Source organism: Salvelinus sp. IW2-2015, linkage group LG3 (assembly GCF_002910315.2).
Source record: "Salvelinus sp. IW2-2015 linkage group LG3, ASM291031v2, whole genome shotgun sequence".
Classification (NCBI taxonomy): Eukaryota; Metazoa; Chordata; class Actinopteri; order Salmoniformes; family Salmonidae; genus Salvelinus; species Salvelinus sp. IW2-2015.
In genome coordinates, this window is record NC_036840.1 from 13,109,687 (window position 1) to 13,125,711 (window position 16,025).

General features: G+C 46.2%; 1 protein-coding gene across 1 annotated transcript; it reads right to left on the reverse strand.

Annotated features, from left to right (window-relative positions):
• Window positions 1-5,390: 5,390 nt before the first annotated feature.
• LOC139029449 (islet amyloid polypeptide-like) lies at window positions 5,391-7,346 on the reverse strand. Its single transcript, XM_070449453.1, has 3 exons — window positions 7,257-7,346; window positions 6,635-6,769; window positions 5,391-5,607 (listed from the first exon to the last, which is right to left on the reverse strand). The coding sequence occupies exons 1-3, from the start codon at window positions 7,334-7,336 to the stop codon at window positions 5,433-5,435; spliced, it is 390 nt and encodes a 129-aa protein (XP_070305554.1). The 5' UTR covers window positions 7,337-7,346; the 3' UTR covers window positions 5,391-5,432.
• Window positions 7,347-16,025: the final 8,679 nt, after the last annotated feature.

Consider the following 16,025-nt stretch of genomic DNA (forward strand, 5'->3'; position numbering starts at 1 on the left):
AGCTTGTTATTTTTCTTGTCTTGAGTTGGAATGTATAGAACAGTCACAGCTGAAAACCGTGGCAGGTGAAAGGGTCGGGCATTTGACTATTCCAAGATGGGTGAACAATGGGTCGACACTTCCACTGCGCTTGAGTCAGCACACCATTTGTTGTTGATGAAGAGGCAAACCCCTCTACCCTCGATTTCCCCGACTCCCCTGTCCTGTCTGCGCAGTGAATCAAATTGAACAGCCATGGAGGTATCTTATCCGAAAGACGTGTTTCAGAAAATCAGAGAATGTCCTGTTGATAGCAAATCCGCAATCGGAGATCATCTATCTTATTATCAAGTGACTGGCCAGTAGAATGGAGGGAAGAGGTGGCCGGTTGTCCCTTTGCCTTAATCTCACCAGGATCCCCCCTCTCTTGCCTTTGTAACATCTGCGTTTCCTCTTGGGCTGCCCAAAAACTGGGTCGGAATTATAGAAAGAGCAGATGAGTCGAAGTTGAAGCTGGAATAGCTGGAAACTATGAAATAACACATTTGGAATCATGTAATAACCCAAAAAGTGTTAAACAAATCAAAATATATTTTATATTTGATATTCTTCAAAGTAGCCACCCTTTGCCTTGATGACAGCTTTGCACACTCTTGGCATTCTCTCAACCAGATTCATGAGGTAGTCACCTGGAATGCGTTTCAATTAACAAGTGTGCCTTGTTAAAGGTTAATTTGTGGAATTTCTTTCCTTCTTAATGCATTTGAGCCGATCAGTTGTGTTGTGACCAGATAGGGGTGGTATACAGAAGATTATGGCAAGAACAGCTCAAATGAGCAAAGAGAAACGACAGTCCATCATTACTTTAAGACATGAAGGTCAGTCAATCCAGAAAATTTCAAGAACTTTGAATGTTTCTTCAAGTATATGAAATGTTTTTCTTGTCCCTGGAAACAATTACAGAGTTCAGACAGAAAGAAAGATCTCACCAGATGTCATCACCAATCAGACATCATACTCTTATTTGTGTGCCCGTGTGTCAATTAGTGATACTAATCAGAGTTAAACAGACTTACGTTTCTACATCCAGACAGAGTAGAATCGACTTAATGTGCCGAGCATGTTAATTACCCCGTGACAATGGACCATAACCTCTGACCCTCCTGATATGGAATTGTGTAGACACTCACCCCAGTGTGAGAGATAAATAACAGTGTGTGAGATATAATAGCCAGCCAGATATCCATGACTGCTGTTACATGTTCGATTAAGGGCTAATGTCAGAGTCTGGGGTGTTGTTTAAATGCTGGGATTATTAAAAGAGAAGTGATCTGACATTAGATGGGAAAACACATTTCCATTAGCTGTCTGGTATAATTACGCTGTGGGAGTATATCACAGGTGAAGTGCTACTGATGTGACATTATAATGAACGGGCCTCTCCTCTCTGCTCCATCCAAACTATTTTTAGAACAAAGTTATGCAGCATTAGTAAAGATATGATCAATAAAGATATAGTTCCTGTTCTGTTTGTAAATGCTCTGGTAGGTTATAATAGCTCTATCCATCTAATAGCTCTATCCAGCATCTATAATAGCTCTATCCAGCATATCGGACTGCTTTACCCCCCACTACATCACCGGATTCCTGCCACAAGCTCTGGACCATTACACCGGATCATCGCAGCTAGCTAGCTGCTATCGTGACTAATGCCCTTGTCCAGAAGCAAGAACCAGTTAGCCTCGAGCTAGGCCCATTCCCCTGGCTAGCAAACGTACACCAACTACAATACCTCTCTTGCCAATTGGCCTGGACCCTTTGTCGACACGGAGCCCCGCCGATCCATCATGGCTGGTCTGCTGACGTATTTTGGCCAATGTGCTCTCAACCGGCCTCTGCGTCGTTGATGTCGGTGAGGACCCAGGGCACAGCCTGTTTCGTCCGTTGCTGCTTATTGGATCCTATGATCGCTCGGCTACACAGCTGATGCCTACTGGACTGTTCATTAACACGGTACTTAATTTTGTTAATCTGTCGGCCCCAGCCTCGAACTCAGGTCCTGTGTGTAGCTAACTGACCCTCTCTGCCCATTCATCGCCATTTACCTGTTGTTTTTGTCTTAGCTGTTTACCCGTTGCTGTCTTAGCCCTCCCAATCAACACCTGTGATTGCTTTATGCCTCCCTCTAATGTCAATATGCCTTGTATACTGTTGTTTAGGGTAGCTCTCATTGTTTTGTTTTACTGCGTAGCCCCTAATCCCGCTCTACATGGCTCGGTTAGCTCCCTTGCCCCACCCCCCCCACACATGCGGAGACCGCACCTAGCTTAACTGGCGCTTCCAGAGATGCAGCGTCTCTCATCATCACTCAATGCCTAGGTTTACCTCCACTGTACTCGCACCCTACCATGCCCTTGTCTGTGCATTATGCCCTGAATCTATCCTACCACGCCCAGAAGTCTGCTCCTTTTACTCTCTGTTCCGAACGCACTAGATGACCAGTTCTTATAGCCTTTATCCTACTCCTCCTTCCTCACCATCTTAAATAAGCATGTCCTTTTCAAAGAATTTAAAACTAAGAACAGATATAGCCCTTGGTTCACTCCAGACTTGACTGCCCTTGACCAGCACAAAAACATCCTGTGGCGCACTGCACTTGCTTCGAATAGTCCCTGCGACATGCAACTTCTCAGGGAAGTCAGGAACCAATATACACAGTCAGTTAGAAAAGCAAAGGTTAGCTTTTTCAAACAGAAATGTGCATCCTACAGCACTAATTCCAAAAAGGTTTGGGACACTGTAAAGTCCATGGAGAATAATAGCACCTCCTCTCAGCTGCCCACTGCACTGAGGCTAGGAAACACTGTCACCACCGATAATCGAGAATTATCAGCCGTAGAGAAATGCTTACTGAAATGCTCGATTATTCTTGATTATAAATTATATAAAATATGATGAAAAAAGCTTTGGAGTACTTTAAATGAAGTTATGGGCAGAAAGACTAATTCAACTTAATCTTTCATTGCATCTGAGGGCTCATTCATTACAAAACCTTTTGATATTGCCACTTTTATTTAGGACTATTTCATTGGCAAAGTTGGCAAATTTAGGCATGAAATGTCAACAACACACTGTGACCATCATATTCATGCATAAAATACCTAATAATGAAAGTCATTCCGCTACCCAAAAATGTGTAAAGCTCCCTTTGTGGCTTTAACAGCCGACCAATCAACTTGCTGCCAGTTCTTAGCAAACTCATTGAAAATATTGTGTTTGACCAGATACAATGCTATCTCTGTGAACAATTTAACAACTGACTTTCAGCATGCTTATAGGGAAGGACACTCAACATGTACTGCACTGACACAAATGACTGATGATTGGCTGAAAGATATCGATAATAAGATACTATCATTTGTTCTAGTTTTTTTTATTAGTTTTTTTTACATTATCTGCCATAGCTCTCTATCCATGATATCTACCTAATAGAACACAGAGGGTTTTCTTTAATGGAAGCTTCTCTATCGTAAAACATGTAAAATGTGGTATTCCACAAGGGAGCTGTCTTGGCCCTTTACTGTTCTCTATTTTTACCAATAATCTACCATTAACATTAAACAAATCCTGTGTTTATATGTACACAGATGATTCAATACTATACATGTCAGCACCCACAGCTAGTGAAAACCCTAAACAAATAGTTGCAAGTTTTAGAATGGGTGATTAGGAATCAACTTGTCCTGAACATACAGTATTTAAAACCAAAATCGCTTTCTAGGTACTGGACCTCAGCTGAATCTGTTTATGAATAATGTGGCTGTAGAGCAAGTAGAAGAGACTAAACTTCTTGGTGTTACCTTAGATTGTAAACTGTCATGGTCAAGGCATATTGATTAAATTGTTGTAAAGATGGGGAGAGGTTTGTCTGTGCTGAAGAGATGCTCTGCTTTTTTAACATCATATGCAACCCAACAAGTCCTGTAAGCTCTGATTTTATCGTATCTTGACTATGGACCAGGTGTATGGGCAGGTATGGCAAAAAAGGACCTAGAAAAGCTTCAGCTGGCCCAGAACAGAGCAGCACATCTCAACTTGAATTGCCTGTATATTAAATGCCCATTGAGGCAAATGACCAAAGATGGCCTGAAAAGCAAACGTTGTACTTGTCATCTCTCTACTTATGGTTATATTTGACAAACGAATGCTCAACCTGTGGTGCCTGAAGGTGCTATAGCCACACTGAATTGGTTATTTCACTCATGCATACTATATCCCTCCCTGCTGTGATATTGATGTGTTTTCATTAATATCTGGACCATATACCTATTTCCAACATTTCTATGAGCTGTTCGGAAGGGCCTATTATTTTATAAGAGAGAGAGAGAGAGAGAGAGAGAGAGAGAGAATAATGGAGTAGTTCAAAGTGTCATCTGGGATATTGTCACAGATAGACGACTCTCATCGGAAATCAGTATTGCAGTGCGTCAACAACATCTCCATCGATGTGAATTACCCCTGTCTAATTGACTACTCTTGATGTACATTATCCTAGAGGTAGGCTATATGCKTGTTATTCATWTGAAKAGCTTGACACACCTCTGACCCCYATCMCACAGTGKCAGCCATGTTTGGGGGCTTAATGGYTGGTCTGTGTATGGCATCATCAGCTTAATTAACCTCTGTGCAATTTTTTTGTATATCCTCTCATGTCTGGGTTAAAAAGCAGTGGAATACAGGTGTAATTTTCTGCTCCCACTGGGAATGGTATTAATCAAACACAGGTTAATGTAGTGCGTCACACCTTTCCCCTCCAATACCTGAAAGTACATGTATCTGTTGAGTAACTCATGTACTATACTGTATGCCTGCGTGTAATGCCTCATTGAGTCTACATGTTGCCATTCATTCATGAGCACACCATTTAATTATAATTTATAAAGCATTTATGAGTATTCATAAGCATACTGGTTTGTACATCATAAGTTAATGCTTCATTTAAGTTACAAAAGAGCTCAACATTGTATCTGCATGGTTGAAGCTATTAATGACGTGCAGTGAAACCAGCGACTTTTAAAAATCTTTCAACTTTATTACAAAAACAAATAACCGACACAACAGTCAAACAGAAGGACAAAACTTGTATTTTATATGCCTTATGCACCCGTTTACTTTTGACTTGTTTTTAATTCACATGCCATGGTGGGGTTAGTGTTGAGTTGAACCAGTTGGGCTCACAGAACAGAGACTAGTATCTCATCAGCCTCTAGTCTGATTTGTGTAACACATACTTCTTTATTATTCTATACCAAAAGGCACTGTTTTTTTCTGAAGTTCATAAAAGAAACAAAAACTCGAGTTAATGATACATAACCATCCTTGTTGTTTACATGGTGGTGTGGTCATTTCAGCTGAGCATATCCTACATCAGTGGACTTTGAACCCATGCGTCACTAGAGAGGCATATAGCTGGGAGGCTGCAGTAGATCCCGTTTCCCGTAGGCGCTGGAGCCTACGTTGGTGGGGGCGTACACCGTGCCGATGGTGTTGCTGGAGCGGGTCAGGAAGTCGGCCAGTCGCTGGGTTACACAGGTAGCCGTGTTGCACTTCCTTTTCTCTATGTGGTGGCTGATGGGATATCGGAGGACAGCAAGAAATGAATCCAATATGTCGAACAAATTATGCATTACTTATCGAAACATTTATAGAGTGGTATAGATCAGGAAAATGTAGCAAAGTTATTGGCCTACCAGACATACTGTATAGTAAGTGGATAAAAATAGCCACCATATGATACTAATATGATAATATCACTACTGCAGCTACTAGTAACAATAATAGTAATAGCAATAAACTATTATTATTATTAAGATCACTATTATTTAATTTAATTTATAATATTATTATCACTATAAATTGAAATATTAGGTGATTCCCCCCACAAATTTCAGCTTAGTTCAATTCTGATCCACATGAATCTTCACTATGAAAAATCATTATTTAGAAACAGCCTTTTGTTTTGTTTACTGAACTTTCAGTCAAAGTGTTACCTAAACAAACAAAAAAATGTTTGCCCAAACTGAGCTCTAACTTGAGAAAACTTAGACAAAACTGTGGTTAGGGACACCCTCACACACAGCGCTTTTAACATACAATGTTTTTAACCTACATATTTCACACATACATGGTGCCATTGTGCATGTTCATTTATAGATGGCAGGAAGATAGGAAGATAGGAATTCTGTGAACCAAGAGGTTGTAAGTTCAAATCCCAGGTGAGGACATGTTGAATAATAATTACTGTATGAACATGCACAATGTAATTAAGTTTATGTCAATGTGTATCAAATATGTAGGTTGAAAACATTGCATGTTAAAAGCACTATTTGAATGTGTGGGTGTCCCTAACCTAGATTTTTCTTAAATCAACTTAAATTGGGCCAACTAACAATGTTCAGTTCAGATAATATTTCAGCATATTTTGACTGACGAGTTGAGTAAATTAAAAAAAGGCTGTGGATCCATTTACTAAATAATAATTAGTTTAATCAACTCGATTATTTTACATTGTTTTGTCCGCAAAATTATCAACATTTGCACTCAATCAACAAATCAATAAATGAGGTGCAACTTATATAATAAGGTGCAACCTTACCTGTTGACAGATGTGAGCCCTCTCTGGAGCCGCGCGCCAATGAGGCCGAGGTAGTGGTTGGAGACGATCCCGGGCACGAGCCAGCCTTCTCTGTCCGGTAGCGCGCTTTCTTGCTCCCTAGATGAGGTGAAGTACCTGAATCAGGATGAGGAAAGAGCCAAACCGTCACTCCGACCGGTGACTGATGCCCACTTCAAAACATCAGCTCAATTCTCGAGGGCGCAATGGAGTGGCCACTAGTCCCCCTCCAGTGCGAACTTGATCACTTTTACGCGATTCACATATTCCTGTCTCTGCCTTGGCAGGACAAAACCCGACCTCTCGGATGTCACGATTGCAATGGATATTCATCTCAATGATCTCATCAATGTCATTAGCCGGGTGTAGAGTTAGATTACGCACGTCGTTAATTGATTTCTTACGGTTCAAGATGGATGTGCCAAATTACGTACAACTTAAAACCGGCGCTATATCAGTTGAGTGATTAATTCACATGCCAAATTAAACCCACTTCCTAGTGACAATTGAACTTTGGGCGACACTGCACGACACTTGTAATTGTACATCACAGAAGTGACACTCAGAAATAACGGAAATAACTGAGGCAGCTTTATGCTCTCACCTGTTGCTAGGGAGGGTGGCGACACATGGCAGCAGCACGAGAGGCACGAGAAGGAACACGGGCAGCTTCAGGTAATACATCGTGCACGCGCGATCCCTACACGAAAACAAAAGATGGTAAATGAATAATCACACACGCTGTTGAATTACACAAGTAGAGGGATGCACATGCATGTGAATAATGTAACCCACACCCATCAAATATTCAGTCTATGCTACTAGAACACTTTAGAATAGAATGACAGCAGAAACAGTAAAAGTTCTGTAGAACAGAGTACCATGCAAACCAAAGACCACCAAACAGACAAGCCACTCAACAGTCTACCCTCAACCACACAGGGAAAAGAGAGAAAAAGACTTGGGATAGTATAGTGTCCTGGTCTCCATGTCTCTCAGATCAAATATGCATCCTAATAGTCTGGTTAACTCACCCTCCGTAGTTAAACCCAATCGTCAGTGGTTCCAAAGACAGACACTGCTACTGTCAGTGGTTTCTTAGACTGTCACACACACACTCTCACACAGATATAGGCTTCACCGTCAACCACTTGTGACATCACCCCTCCAAATATAGTCCTGCGTTTCCATTATCAGGGATGAGGTTCACTTAAAGAAACTCGAATCCACAGCAAGAGTCACCTACTCCACACACGCACACACACGACATAATCTTCGTCATTCTCATCATCAGCATCATCGAACTGTGGTTGGACTGGTCTGCTGTAAACTCACACTGGCGGAAACCACACATACATTTTACATCAAAATATTGCATTAAGTTCTTAGGGCAGAAAGTTAGACTCTGTGTATTTTTAGGTGGCTCCAATAATGGAGGGAATCGCTTGGGGAAATTATGGGATAACAACTACAATATTGCAGATAAAAGGTTTCACCCCCAGTTCATTTTCAAATGTAGTTACTGGTGAGTGTATGGAGATTTCTTTCGGAATTAGTATGTACTATCAATACCTCATCATGTCACCCACTTCTCCTCCATCCCACTACCTAGTCTGCAGTACCTATAGTCCACACGCTCCACAACCCACTCTGGTGAGAGGGGAATGATTTAAGCGGTGAAAAGAAGGTAGAAGGAAAAAGGGAATTCCACAGTAACTGTACTAAACAAAAATATAAACGCAACATCTGAAGTGTTGGTCCTATGTTTCATGAGCTGAAATTAAAGATCCCAGAAATTGTCCATGGACACAAACAGCTTATTTCTCTAAAATGTTGTGCACAAATGTGTTTACATCCCTGTTAGCGTTTCTCCATTGCCAAGATAATCCATCCACCTGAGAGGTGTGGCATATCAAGAAGCTAATTAAACAGCATTGTCATTACACAAGTGCACCTTGTGCTAGGGACAATAAAAGGCCACTCTAAAATGTGCAGTTTAGTCACACAGCACAATGGCACAGATGCCTCAAGTCTTGAAGGAGCGCACAATTGGCATAATGACTGTAGGAATGTCCACCAGAGCTGTTGCCAGAGAATTGAATGTTAATTTCTCTACCATAAACATCCTCCAACGTCTTTTTAAAGAATTTGGCAGTACCTCCAACCGGCCTCACAACCGCATACCATATGTAACCACGCCAGCCCAGGACCTCCACATCCGGCTTCTTGACCTGCGGGATCGTCTGAGATCAGCCACCCGGACAGCTGATGAAACTGTATTTCTGTCTCGAATTAAAGCCCTTTTGTGGGGAAAACTCATTCTGATTGGCTGGGCCTGGCTCCCCAGTGGGTGCGCCTATGCCCTCTGCTAGCATGGCTATCTCTGAGGTTGTTTTGCGCTCACACACACCCTGAATACCCAGAATCCTCCCCTCAGAGACTCTGCCAACACCACCACATACAGGCCCTGTAGGGTGGTCTGTAGACAGAGACATGGTCCTAGTCAAGTGCAGAGTTTTACCCACAGGCCTGAGTTAGGGGAGACGTGACTGACGCCGACCTGTGGTTTAGCTAGGCCTGTTGGATGCAAGATTCTCCCTCAGTCTCTCCAGTGATCCTCTAACACATACACACTCACCCCATTTATGGAAGCGTTTGACCCAAAACTGTTCTACCATGATGTCCTTATGTTCATTGAATTCTAAAATTCCGTGAGATAATATGATTTCTCTCTCAGACAATCTTACATTACACGTGTTTTATTATAAGACAATACGTATGGCTAGACGGTACACTGTCCTTCTCTCAGCACATATCCAAGCTGCAGGCTAAGGTTAATATAAACTTGGTTTCCTCTATCGTAATCGCTCCTCTTTTACCCCAGCTGCCAAACTAACCCTGATTTAGATGGCCATCCTTCCCATGCTAGATTACGGAGACGTAACTTATAAATTGGCAGGTAGGGTGCTCTCGAGCGGCTAGATGTTCTTTACTATTCGGCCATCAAATTTGCCACCAATGCTCCTTATTGGACACATCACTGCACTCCATGATCCTCTGCAAACTGGTCATCTCTGCATACTCAACGGCAAAGACCCACTGGTTGATGCTTATTTATAAATCCCTCTTAGGCCTCACTCCCTCCTATCTGAGATACCCAATGCAACCCTCATCCTCCACATACAACACCTGTTCTGCCAGTCACAATCTGTTTAACGTCCCCAAAGCACACACATCCCTGGGTTGCTCCGCTTTTCAGTTCGCTGCAGCTAGCAACTGGAACAAGCTGCAAAAAACACTCAAACTGGACAGTTTTATCTCCATCTCTTCATATAAAGACTCAATCAATCTTACTGACACTTGTGGCTGCTTTGTGTGATGTATTGTTGTTTCTACCTTCTTGCCCTGTGCTGTTTGTACCAGGTTTTGTGCTGCTACCATGTTGTGCTGCCGCCATGTTGTGTTGCTACCGTGTTATTGTCATGTTGTGTTGCTGCAAGGCTGTGTTGTTGTCTTAGTTCTCTCTTTATGTAGCGTTGTGGTGTCTCTCTTGTCGTAATGTGCGTTTTGTCCTACATTTGTATTTTTAATCCCAGCCCCCGCATACATAATGGTTCATGTGAGACGTTTTCTGATGCCTAATGGATGAACATTTAGACTGTTGAGAGTGTTACTGACGATCTGGTGAATTGAGAGACAGTGAAAGGGTGGGTTAAGATGATTGGATAAGGAGAGCGAGAGGTGATGAAGGAGTCTGGGGTGTGAACGAGTGGGAGGTGGAGAGACAACGATGACAGAGCAAAGAGAGAAAATACTTGTATTGTGTAATTGAATGAGTCTATCAAAAGTTGGGATGAGCTAACAATATGGCGTTCATATTTAGTGCTTGATACAAGAACTGAGGAAAGAGACAGGCATGCAAACATGAAAAAGGACACCAAGCACATTCTGAATGTCTCATGCAACAATTAGTCTTTGGGCCAGAAAAAGATGTGTGAGGCTCTTTTTGATCAAATATTTTGACAGACATGACACATTAGCTCTGGGCTGTCACCAAGTGGTGACTAATGTTCATTACAGTAATAGTTGTAATCATCATCATAATAATAATGGAAATACAGGAAAAAAAGAGAGGAAAACAACACCAACTCCTTAAAACAACAGTTGTTGAGACAAATAACCTTTAACCTAGCACATGGTTATTGTTAAAAGTAGTGCTGCACTAGACTTGCTTCCTCTTAATCAGCAAGATGACAAGGCCCAGTAGCATGTAGGCACATGCATCCAGAGCCAGCACCACACCTAAGAGTGAAAGAGAGAGACTCCATTTGGGCTGATCTGTGACCCACTAGCCAGCCTGGTCTCATAGACTAGACGTAGGCATAGTAAATGTAAATCCGGGGACCAGGACACTACGATTTCCAATTATATGTTACGTTTTGGTATGGTTACACAAGACAGATGGTTACTTAAGGCAAAAACAAAAGTAAGGTGCTTGGTCGGGGTGGATGGGTTGGCATATAACGTCTAGCAACCCAAACGTTGCGAGTTCGAATCTCATCACGGCATTTTAGCTACCTAGCAACTTTTAAAGGAACTTTTAGCTAATTTTGCAACTACTTAGCATGTTAGCTACCACTTACCCTAACCCTACCCTTTTAGGTAACCCTTCCCCTAACCTTAACCCTTTAACCTAACTCCTAAACTTAACCCTAACCTCAAGCCTAAACCCCTAGCCTAGCTTAGTGTAGCCAGCTAGCTAATCTTAGCCACCGAGCTAGAATTGATCAAGTTTTGCAAATTTGTAACATTGTATGTTTTGCAAATTCGTAACATACAGTATAATATTAATTGTAATTCATAACATATTATACGAAATGGTTGATGGACATGCACAAATTAATACATACCATACAAAACATAACATACCATACTAAATGGAGTGTCTCTGATATACATACAGAATAATACGAAATGCTCTGAGACCAGGTTGCGCTAACACCTCCCCTGGTAAGAGGGGAATAAAGTAACCTCAGAGTTACATACAAGGATACTTTATTGACACACACAGATGAAATGGACATGGAAAGGTAGTGGTTCTGTAATGGTGTCACGATGTGCGCAACTGGTTGAAGGTAAGTCAGGTGCAGGCTAGCAGAGATGGGTGATAACAGGCGCACTTTATTCATGCCCAAGGAAAACAGCGATAAAAGTAAAGTACACAAACGGTACAATAAACAAAACACACGGGTCAAACACATACCCGGCGCAAACCAGCCTGATGCGAACCACACGTAACAAACAAACATTTCCACACACAGACATGGGGGGAACAGAGGGTAATATACATTTAGTCAGATGAGGGAATGTGAACCAGGTGTGCGGAAAACCAAGACAAAAAAAATGAAAAATGAAAGGTAGAGCGGCGATGGCTAGAAGACCGGTGACGTCGACCGCCGAACGCCGCCCAAACAAGGAGTGACAGTACCCCCCCCCCCCCCCTTGACGCGCGGCTCCAGCAGCGCGCCGACACCGGCCTCGGGGACGACCCGGAGGGCGAGGTGCAGGGCGATCCAGACGAAGATGGTGGAACTCCCGCAGCAACGAAGGGTCCAAAACGTCCTCCACCGGGACCCAGCATCTCTCCTCCGGACCGTACCCCTCCCAGTCCACGAGGTACTGAAGGCCCCTCGCCCGACGCCTCATATCCAGTATGGAGCGAACGGAGTACGCCGGGGCCCCCTCGATGTCCAAAGGGGGCGGAGTAACCTCCCGCACCTCAGACTCCTGGAGCGGGCCAGCCACCACCGGCCTGAGGAGAGACACATGGAACGAGAGGTTAATACGGTAATCGGGTGGAAGCTGTAACCAGTAACTAACCTCGTTCAGTCTCCTCAGGACTTTAAATGGCCCCACAAACCGCGGCCCCAGCTTCCGGCAGGGCAGGTGGAGGGGCAGGTTCCGGGTCGAGAGCCAGACCCGGTCACCCGGTGCGAACACCGGAGCCTCACTGCGGTGACGGTCTGCGCTGGCCCTCTGGCGCAGCACGGCCCGCTGGAGGTGAACATAGGCGGCGTCCCAGGTCTCCTCCGCGTGCCTGAACCAGTTGTCCACTGCAGGAGCCTCGGTCTGACTCTGATGCCAAGGCGCCAGAACCGGCTGGTACCCCAGTACACACTGGAAGGGGGAGAGGTTAGTGGAGGAGTGGCGGAGTGAGTTTTGGGCCATCTCTGCCCAGGGGATGAACGCCGCCCACTTCCCCGGCCGGTCCTGGGAAAATGACTGCAGAAACCTACCCACATCCTTGTTTACTCTCTCCACCTGCCCATTACTCTCTGGGTGAAAACCTGAGGTGAGGCTGACCGAGACCCCCAGATGTTCCATGAACGCCCTCCATATCCTGGCCGTGAACTGGGGACCCTGATCAGAGACTATGTCCTCAGGCACCCGTAGTGCCGTAAGATGTGAGTGAACAGGGCCTCCGCAGTCTGTAGGGCCGTAGGGAGACCGGGCAAAGGGAGGAGAAGGCAGGACTTAGAAAACCGATCCACAACGACCAGGATCGTGGTGTTGCCCTGTGAGGGAGGAAGATCCGTCAGGAAGTCCACCGACAGGTGCGACCACCGCCGTTGTGGAACGGGTAGAGGTTGTAACTTCCCTTTGGGCAGGTGCCTGGGAGCCTTGCACTGGGCGCACACCGAGCAGGAGGAAACATAAACCCTCACGTCCTTGGCCAAGGTGGACCACCAGTACTTCCTACTAAGACAGCGCACTGTCCGACCGATGCCAGGATGACCAGAGGAGGGTGACGTGTGGGCCCTATAGATCAACCGGTTGTGGACAGCAGACGGAACGTACAGACGCCCAGCGTCCTCGCCGCCCGGATGTACTCCAGATTGCGGTGGTCAGTCCAGATGAGAAAACGGTGTCTCACCCCCTCAAGCCAATGTCTCCACGTCTTCAGAGCCTTGACAACAGCTAACAGCTCCCGGTCCCCCACATCATAGTTTTGCTCGGAGCTTCGGTGGCGTACCCGAGCGCTGAGAGAGCACGGCTCCTATCCCAACCTCGGACGCGCCCACCTCCACTATGAACGCCAAAGAGGGATCCGGATGAGCCAGCACGGGAGCCGAGGTAAACAGAGCCCTCAGATGACCAAAAGCCCTGTCCGCCTCAGCCGACCACTGCAGTCACACCGGTCCCCCCTTCAGCAGTGAGGTAATGGGAGCTGCTACCTGACCAAAGCCCTGTATTAACCTCCGGTAGTAGTTGGCAAACCCTAGGAACCGCTGCACTTCCTTTACCGTGGTGGGAGTCGGCCAATTACGCACGGCTGAAATGCGGTCACTCTCCATCTCCACCCCTGACGTGGAAATGCGGTACCCTAGGAAGGAGATGGGCTGTTGGAAGAACAGACATTTCTCAGCCTTGACATACAGGTCATGCTTCAACAGTCGACCAAGCACCCTGCGCGCCAGGGACACATCCTCGGCGCGTGTAGCGGAGTATATCAGAATGTTGTTGATATACACCACTACACTCTGCCCGTGCAAGTCTCGGAAAATCTCGTCAACAAAGGCTTGGAAGACTGATGGAGCATTCATCAACCCGTACGGCATGACGAGGTACTCATAGTGCCCTGAGGTGGTACTAAATGCCGTCTTCCACTCATCCCCCTCCCGGATACGCACCAGGTTGTAAGCGCTCCTGAGATCCAATTTTGTGAAGAATCGCGCCCCGTGCATTGACTAGATCGCACTGGCGATGAGAGGCAGCGGGTAGCTGTATCTCACCGTGATCTGATTGATACTCCGATAGTCAATACACCGGCGCAGACCTCCATCCTTCTTCTTCACAAAAAGAAACTCGAGGAGGCAGGTGAAGTGGAGGGCCGAATGTATCCCTGTCCCAGGGATTCGGAGACATATGTTTCCATAGCCGCAGTCTCCTCCTGTGACAGAAGATACACGTGACTCCTGGGAAGTGATGCGTCTACCAGGAGATTTATCGCACAATCCCCCCGTCGATGGGGTGGTAATTGAGTCGCCTTCTCCTTACAGACGGCGAGAGCCAAATCGGCATATTCTGAGGGGGTGCGCACGGTGGAGACCTGGTCTGGACTTTCCACCGTAGTCGCACCGATGGAAACCCCTACACACCTCCCTGAGCACTTTCGTGACCACCCCTTGAGAGCCCTCTGTTGCCACGAAATAGTGGGGTCATGACAGGCCAACCAGGGTAGGCCCAGCACCACAGGAAACGCAGGAGAATCAATAAGGAAGAGACTGATTCTCTCCTTGTGACCCTCCTGCATAACCATGTCTAGTGGAGCGGTGGCCTCCCTAATCAGCCCTGACCCTAATGGTCAACTATCTAGGGCATGCACAGGGAAGGGCATATCCACAGGAACAAGGGGGATCCCTAAACTATGGGCAAATGAACGGTCAATAAAATTCACAGCTGCGCCTGAAACTACGAGCACCTTATGCTGGGAATGCGGGGAAAACTCAGGAAATGTAATAAACACATACATGTGAGCAACAGGGGGCTCTGGGTGAGCCTGGTGCCGACTCACCTGGGGTGACACGATAGTGCCCTGCCTGCTGCCTCGACTCCCTGAGGAACCCCCCCCAGCACCGACCAGCAGTGTGCCCTCTGCGGCCACAGATGGTGCAGGGAATGGCCCCTCCTCCGGTCGCCCTAAGCGCAGCACCTCCCAGCTCCATGGGCGTCGGAGCGGAGGTGCTGGAGGATGGAACTGAGAGGCCCCGATCCGGACGTCCGCGGGTAGCCAGGAGGTTGTCCAGCCGGATGGACAGGTCCACCAGCTGGTCCAACGTGAGGGTGGTGTCTCGGCAGGCCAACTCCCGATGGACATCCTAGCGCAGACTGCACCTGTAGTGATCGATCAGGGCCCTGTCGTTCCATCCCGCGCTGGCGGCCAGGGTCCGGAAGTCCAAAGCGAAATCCTGCTCGCTCCTCGTCCCCTGCCTCAGGTGGAACAGACGTTCACCGGGTGAACTCTGCGTAATGGTCCAACGCCGCGTCTCCTTCACTCCATACGGCGTTTGCCCACTCCAGGGCTTTGCCTGAGAGGCAGGAGACGAGGGAGGACACGCTCTCACGTCCCGAAGGAGCCGGGTGGACGGTCGCCAGGTAGAGTTCCAGCTGGAGTAGCAACCCCTGACATCCGGCAGCCGTCCCATCATACTCCCTCGGGAGCGCGAGCCGAATCCCGCTGGGACCAGGTGAAGGAGGGGTGGACAGTGGGGCCTGCTGTAGTGGGGCTGGTGGAGGCGCTGGAAGACCTCCTCCTCTCTCCCAACGATCCATCGTCTGCAGCACGCGATCCATGACGGAGCCCAGACGTTGC

What these genes read in the sequence shown, in the direction of transcription:
- LOC139029449 (XM_070449453.1), bottom strand. Translation starts at nt 7,336, where the DNA reads ATGTATTACCTGAAGCTGCCCGTGTTCCTTCTCGTGCCTCTCGTGCTG. An exon ending in GCCACCCTCCCTAGCAACAG is followed by an intron (nt 6,770 to 7,256) that starts GTGAGAGCATAA and finishes ATCCTGATTCAG; the next exon opens with GTACTTCACCTCATCTAGGG. An exon ending in GGGCTCACATCTGTCAACAG is followed by an intron (nt 5,608 to 6,634) that starts GTAAGGTTGCAC and finishes ATATCCCATCAG; the next exon opens with CCACCACATAGAGAAAAGGA.